General features: G+C 36.4%; 1 protein-coding gene across 5 annotated transcripts; it reads left to right on the top strand.

The window, feature by feature from the left end:
- Window positions 1-306: 306 nt before the first annotated feature.
- On the top strand, window positions 307-6,043 carry LOC113736373 (3'-5' exonuclease-like). Of its 5 annotated transcripts, XR_011842468.1 has the most exons (7): window positions 307-870; window positions 1,299-1,469; window positions 2,977-3,107; window positions 3,220-3,381; window positions 3,497-3,677; window positions 5,115-5,225; window positions 5,348-5,384. XR_011842468.1 is itself a non-coding variant. In XM_027263308.2 (6 exons), exons 1-6 carry the CDS (start codon window positions 420-422, stop codon window positions 5,411-5,413), a joined length of 1,077 nt encoding a protein of 358 aa, XP_027119109.1. In that variant the 5' UTR covers window positions 309-419; the 3' UTR covers window positions 5,414-6,043. The 5 variants fall into 5 exon arrangements, 4 of the variants coding, with proteins under 4 accessions (XP_071940765.1, XP_027119109.1, XP_027119108.1 ...); XM_027263308.2 differs by lacking the exon at window positions 3,497-3,677 and having other exon boundaries at window positions 309-870; window positions 1,314-1,469; window positions 5,348-6,043; XM_027263307.2 differs by lacking the exon at window positions 3,497-3,677 and having other exon boundaries at window positions 310-870; window positions 5,348-6,043.
- The last annotated feature ends 957 nt before the right edge of the window (window positions 6,044-7,000 follow it).

The raw sequence follows: 7,000 nt of genomic DNA, 5'->3' as shown, positions 1-7,000 counted from the left end.
CGAGTCGTTGACCGAGCTACTCGCGAGTAGCTCGGCTCGCGTACATTCCTAGTTTATACAATCTCTTTTTTTTCAATTGTATACTTTATAGTTTTCATAATTTTTTTTAAGTAAATAAAAAATTTCGTACTTGAAATTTTTCGCTTAGACTCTCCATCCATTACCATTTAATCTACCATTTCCACCTTGATCCCTAATTCCCTATTCACTAGTGACAAAAAATAAAAATACATAATACAATTTTGTAGTACTACTTTTCGAGAATTCTAAAATGGCTTATGGACTATTAGTGCAATTTATGTGTTTCTCTATTCTCACACCTTTGTCACGCTGCCCGGCTGCCCGCCAGTGTTTAGTGTTTAAGCAACCACTCTTCAGTCTTCGCTCTCTACCCAAACTTTTCAGTCAGCTTCAACAAAATGGCATCCGCTTCTTCTTCACTTACGCAAGAATTCGAGGATTGGGATCGTCCCTTAACCGATGAAGAACTCCAAGCCATTGACTACGCCGTTTTGCAGTCCACCACGACTACCGATCGTCCCTTAACCAATGAAGAACTCCAAGCCATTGACGACGCCGTTTTGCAGTCCACCACAACCACCGATCGTCCCTTCACCGATGAAGAACTCCAAGCCATTGACGACGCCGTTTCGCAGTCCACCACGACTACCTCTCCCTCAAAGCGCCACGTGTCATGTTCATCCGACGATGACGCCGATAAAAAATCTCGCCGGCGATTGCCCGACTCCCTCTTCATTTGCCAACGAAATAACACTAATTCGAATTCTTTCTCCCTTTCCCCTTGTCATCGAAGAAATCGCTTTCCCTCCTACGCTTTTCGCCGTTCTTCTTCTACATCTACTTATCAAGGTAAAATTATTTTTATTTAGTTTTTAAATGCTGCAGGGGTTTTTCTATTAATTGAATCCCTGCGAATAATTTTGGGAGAAAGAGAACATATGCCAGAAGAAGAGCTCTGCTGCATTGTACCCTTTGGATCAAAAATTGTACTTTGCGTTCTGAAGTTAAAGCATTTCCTTTTAGAGGGGGAAAAATAAAAAACAATAATATTGCAGTCGATACATAATGAGGTGTTGTATTCTGTGCTGAAAATCTTGTACCTTGAGTTTCTTGAGAACTCTGGTGACTGCATTTTTTTTTTTTTGGGGTGGGAAAAAGAAATAGAGTTATTTGCTGTTGAAGCATGTATTTTTCTGCTTAGTTAAATAAATCGATTGCGAATTTTTTTCATGAGAGGAGAAGTAAATTCTTTGTTTAGTATTGTTTATGGATTGTAGTTATGAGGTATCCAGAAATAGCATTCAAAGGCCGAATTGTCTATAGCCGGAGCTTTGATGAGGTGGAGAAATCTGCTGAGGAGCTTCTCAGTTTTGTTGAACTTAAGAGAAGAAAAGGAGGGCAAGCCATTCTTGGATTTGATATCGAATGGAGACCCACTTTTAGAAGAGGTTTAGTCCATTCGCCGACCTTTTTATTTTTTTCAGCTTCTCATTGGTTAAAATTACGTATTCGTTTTGTTCACGATATTCGTCTACTAAATTCTTGATGCCATTGATGTTATTGTTCACAGCATTGTCTATTATCTGTGTTTTTAGTACTGTGAAATTCTTTATATGGTTTCCTTGACTGTGGAAATGGGTTTTTGATAATTCTTAGAAAGTTTGGTCATGAAGGTTTTGTAGTTACATATTCAGAAAATTGACTTATAGTTCCTATTATTGCTTATAAACTGAGTCTGATTAATTATGTTTTCTCAATGAATTGAGTCTGCTCGAGTCAGAAAGAAATGATGTATCAAGTTAATCAAGTGAAGTACAAGAAGAGAAGATTGATAATTTCTTTTATAAGATGCAACTGTTCTAGTAGTTGATATCCGTTTCCTGCTTAGGAGCCAAGCATCTTATTTCTTATCTGCGCTTATAATGAAATTTTTCCTTCCAGCTTTCCATTTATTATCCTATGTGTCCCTATGTGACCTTTCTCTTTTCTACTTGCTGACTGTGGTTGCTTTTTTCTTGCTCTTGGTCTTGCTTCGTGGACTTTGTTGGCATATTGCTCATTTCTACATTTGCATGCTGCATATTCTTCAACTCTAAGGAAAAAGGGAACGGAGTAAGGTTATGACTGAAATTCATTTCAAATGAAAATGAAGTTGAAAATGAATTTTTATGCTAAAGAATTCTATCTTAAGTTGAAGAAAAAAAAAGATGCTATGAACATAGTTTTCCTCTTCCACATTGTTATTTTTTGACTATTACCAATCAATGGAGTTTAGGGTGAAAGCAAGGGCAATATCGAGACGAATCTATTTGACTAATCTGCAGCATCTGGAGAGTGTTAAGTGCCTGTAAGGGGGTCCTTGAGGATATCAGAACTGGACTTCTGAGATGAACTACGAGTTAGTAGTCAATTTTCAATTTGCAGCTAGATGGATGTCTGTGAGGTTGTATATCATCTGTAGGGCCACATATGAAGGCAGTATTGGCCATTTCTTGCAAGAGAATGTGATGCCAAAGTTGATCGAGTTCAACTTTTGGTGGCTGATGTGGTTTTGCATGGCAACCTCAGTTGGATGCGGCTATGTTTTCGATGCTTGTGGTACTACTTTGTCAACTAATGGAGTTCTAAGCAGTTTAACTTTTGCTACGATTCTACAGTAGTTCCTTGGAATCAAGCTATTATGCATAGTGCATTTTGATTTTTTTTTTGCCCTTCATTGGAGCTTTTTCTGCTTATGCTTGGCATGCTTTTTCTTTTTAAACTTTCCAGCTTCTCATTCAAATTTATAGCAGAAACCCAAAAACTACTAGATGTTGGAATGTTGCCATCCTTTCCTATGCATCTCCATTCTATACTATTTTTTCCCTGCTTTTTGTTGCAGTATTTATATTATCAAGTGTACAACAGAAGTAAGTGTTTAAATAGTTCATTATAGAAGATAGCTAATTGTTGCAGGAGTTACACCTGGGAAGACGGCTGTTATGCAGATCTGCGGGGACAATAATGTATGTTATGTGATGCATGTCATTCATTCTGGAATTCCTCAAAATCTGAAAAGTCTTCTTGAAAATCCAACTTCAGTTAAGGTTAGTTATATCTCTCTATCAAAAGTTTCTACTTCTTTTGGTCAAAGAAAAGGTTTTTCTTTTTCTAAATCTTATTTTCTGTCTGATTAATGTGCTCAGAACATATGTATAGGTCGGCGTGTGCATTGCCAATGATGCTTTTAAAATTTTTCAAGATCATAATGTGTCAGTAAAAGCTTTGGAAGATTTGTCAGATCTAGCAAATCATAAGCTTGGTGGAGATTGTAAGAAGTGGAGTCTATCATCACTGACTGAAACGCTTATCTGCAAGCAGGTTTCCTTGGGCTTCTTTACCAAAAAGAATATATGGTTTCTGTGGTTGATTTGATTAGAAAATGAGAAGCACTGACTGACTAGCTCTGACATTGGGATGCTCTTTTGGCTAGTAGGATTTACATGTCTACAAAGATAAGCTTCATCAATTTTTTCTTCCTCTTTCGGGTTAAAAATGAAGATTTCAGTAAAATGCTGTAGATGGAGTGCAAAATACATATTCTGGAACTTATGGACAGCTACATGTAGAGTGCTGAGACTGTCTTCACTCTTGAAAAGTTGTTCATCACCAATCAGGTCCTGAATACCCTGTTCTCCAGCGATCTTATTGGACTGAGTAGGGCTATTATCTATAGAGTTGGATTTCATATTAAAGCCGTGCAACCGACCAAAAAGAAACAAAAACGAAGACACTGTTGTTTTGGTTTTCAGCTTTGTCCATTAAATCCTAGGTTTGGATTGATATGCTCTCTGTTTACTTGTTAACCCAAAAGAATAAGGTCCATTCACAAACTTTCATTCATCATTCTTAATGTACAGTGATCTAGAAAATTTTGAAATTAGAGAATCATTTGAAAGCTTTATCACTTGAAATTTATTCGGAATCAGCTCCATTCCACTCCCCAACACGTTGTTACATGTGAGCACAATTGAAAGGTGATTGTCCCACTCTCCATATCCTGTGAAAATTTTGATAGCAGGGATTACCTTGAGGCATGTGCTATGTCTTGCTGAAAATCAAAAAGTTTATTTTGGTTGGGAGCCTGCTCACTGAAAAGATGAGGCTGGCAATAGATGCAGACACATAGTCTTGTGCCATTTGAGTTGAGTTGGATTCTTGTTCCTATGCTTCATACATCATATGAGAGAGAGTGAATTCAGGGATCTTTTATTGCGTCCACAAGCATTAATAGTTAGGCTTTTGATAAAGGGCCTTCCTGAGATTTTTCTTTGGATTGATGATTAAACTTGGACCTTAATTTCAACAACAGGTCTCTCTCTTTTACTTTTCATGTCCTGATTATGGGTGGCTAGACTTTTTATGATCAATTATTTTTCCCAATTCAGGAAAATTATCACATCCTCTCATTAATTGTCTGGGATGGTACTATTATAGTGTCTAAAAAACTCTTCTTTCTATGCATTGATGATATAGCTGGGTTTTAAAGATGTCAGTCAACTTTAGCCATTCACTTTCTGTACAGATGTTTGCTAACATATAGAGCAAAAAGCATTCTACTTGTCTTTCGTGGCCTTTTTCTATGAGGTTTTGTGTCTAATTAGCAAACTTCGATGAGATTTCCATTGTAATGTTTTATCTGGCTGAAAAAATAGTGCTTAATTAGTAGGTCTAGTTGTTGAGCTATGCCATTTTTGTTGTCTCTGGAGACACATTATCTCTTGATGCATGTAACTTTTTTGGGTTGCACTTCTCCTGATATGGTATCTGGACATGGTTCTGCTGAAGGTAAACATAGCAGGAACTGATTATATTAGGATATACTGTCTATAAATGTGGGAGCTGATGAGCCTAGAGGTAAACGATTGATTGTTTCATCTAGTCTATGAAACTTTAAATGTCTTGGTAATGATTTTACGTAGAAGAGTTGTGTTAATAAAATAAAACATTGCATCTTGAATTTCACTAATCAATTACGGCATTGCTTAGTCTACTAAAGCAGTCCAGCAATCTTGCTGTGAAATCTAAATGTAAGTTCCTGGATTCTTGTATAGCTGCCTAAGCCCAATAGGATCAGGCTGGGAAATTGGGAGACTGACGTTCTATCAAAGGAACAGCTACATTATGCTGCCACAGATGCTTTTGTTTCTTGGTACCTATATGAGGTAATCGGCACCTTCTGTATGTTCATTTCATATTTTATGTTTTCTCTTCAGTACATCATTGTCATGTATGAAACATTTTCTGCACTTACTTTACCTTAGCTCTTTAACCAACGAATATACAGGCACTACAAACTCTTCCAGAGGCGGATAACAAGAAAATTGAGGAATCAGTGGTTCTGTCATCATAGCGGCCTTCTTTTAATCAATAATTATTTGCTTGGATCAGCATTGTCTCTGTACTTCCAGTGCATAACTTCCCCACGAGACAACCATTAAACAGCATTCTGGATGCCACTTTCTTGATAATGATGAAATGTGAATCTGCACTAAGGAATATCAGAGATGCTGTTGTACCTGAAGAGCGTTTCCTTGATGGCCACTTTGATTGAGTCTCCTATTCCACAAATGACTTGTATGACCTAGCCAAGTTATTCGATTTTTTGCTGCCAGGTTAATCAGTTCCTAGATTGTCTTGTGGCAAAAATCCGCCCGCTTTTGCCTTGAAGCAACTCATTCTTTCAATGATACAATGAAGGCTTCAGAGCTTAAGTTGCTTCCGGCCATCGTCTGTTGTAATTATCAAGGTTCCCTCTTAAAACTTCTTCTGAGGGAAATGATGTTTATTAAGGCTTGACAGAGTAGTAGTTGTTTCGACAAGTTTTGTATCTGTTGTGTCATTTTGCTACAATCATCATTGCACGCCCTTTCTGCAAGATACTTTTATTTGTAGGTTCATAACAGTATCTTAAATTGTAAATAAATTCTCTAGTTTCTTAGATGGTTCTCAAGATATGAAATATATTTAGTGGTTAAATACATTGTCCAAACTTGATTCTTTTTATCAGGTTTGCATTCAAGCCTACAGCAACTGGTTTATGGGATTACTGGTGGAATCACTTGTTCACTCTCTCTTAGGCTAATCAGGTAGTGCACTACTTTACTCTGTCCTAACTGCCAAAGGAGCTTCCCTTGAATTATTATGAACTTTAGGCTATATTTGACTACAACCCTGCATTATTGGCATATATTGCATTTTGCTCCCTAGAATTTCTAAATAAAATTGAACCTTTTTAATTTAGGTGAGAGGTTCTCTTTTCAAAAAAAAAAAAACCCCTCAATTTTCAGAATCTTCTTTTCAATTTTTTGCTCATTACTTTTTTTTTAAAAAAAAAAAAAGAGAAAAATATAAGTTCAAGAATGTCTCTTTGTTCGAAGATTATCTCTCCTAATGAAAAGCTTTTAAGTGCTTACTTAGGAGGAAAAGTATCACTTATGCTAAAGCGTTCCAGGGGATTTCATGCAATACCAACCCAATCCCTATTCAAATAAGTGAAGTATTGATACTTGTTGTTTATACAAATCTTTGAAGTTATTAATCCAACTCCTTAAAAAAGAAAAGGTAAAAAATAGAAAAAGTCGCTTAATACTAAAGCTAAGTAATGTCAGATTAAGACAAGACAGGAATAAATATGCCTCTGGTCCTCCCTGCCCCAACCCCCAACCCCCAACCCATGTTTAAAAGAAATTAATCCCACGAATGAAACTCATTTTATACTATAGATTGTCTCTTTTCTTCACTTTAAATAAAGTAATTATGACTTTTTACACCAAGGAAATTCGAAAAGGGTTCTTGGTTATTTGTTTTATTCCTTTTGGCTTTTAAGCAACATGTTGAGAAACCAACTTTAAAATGTTGATAGATATATTCTCTAGCCAACAGCTTTTGGTTATATAACTAAAATCTAGAGATCAAAAATCTATTTCATTTTTCAGTG

Source organism: Coffea arabica, chromosome 3e, assembly GCF_036785885.1.
Source record: "Coffea arabica cultivar ET-39 chromosome 3e, Coffea Arabica ET-39 HiFi, whole genome shotgun sequence".
Classification (NCBI taxonomy): Eukaryota; Viridiplantae; Streptophyta; class Magnoliopsida; order Gentianales; family Rubiaceae; genus Coffea; species Coffea arabica.
The sequence above is the reverse complement of the archived record's forward strand: the minus strand, read 5'-3'. Positions and strand labels throughout refer to the sequence as shown.

Bases quoted from the DNA above. Each gene is read 5' to 3' on its own strand.
- LOC113736373 (XM_027263307.2), top strand. From the start codon at position 420: ATGGCATCCGCTTCTTCTTCACTTACGCAAGAATTCGAGGATTGGGAT. The intron at 1,470-2,976 runs GTTTAGTCCATT...TAATTGTTGCAG, and splicing joins GAGACCCACTTTTAGAAGAG to GAGTTACACCTGGGAAGACG. The intron at 5,226-5,347 runs GTAATCGGCACC...ACGAATATACAG, and splicing joins TTTCTTGGTACCTATATGAG to GCACTACAAACTCTTCCAGA.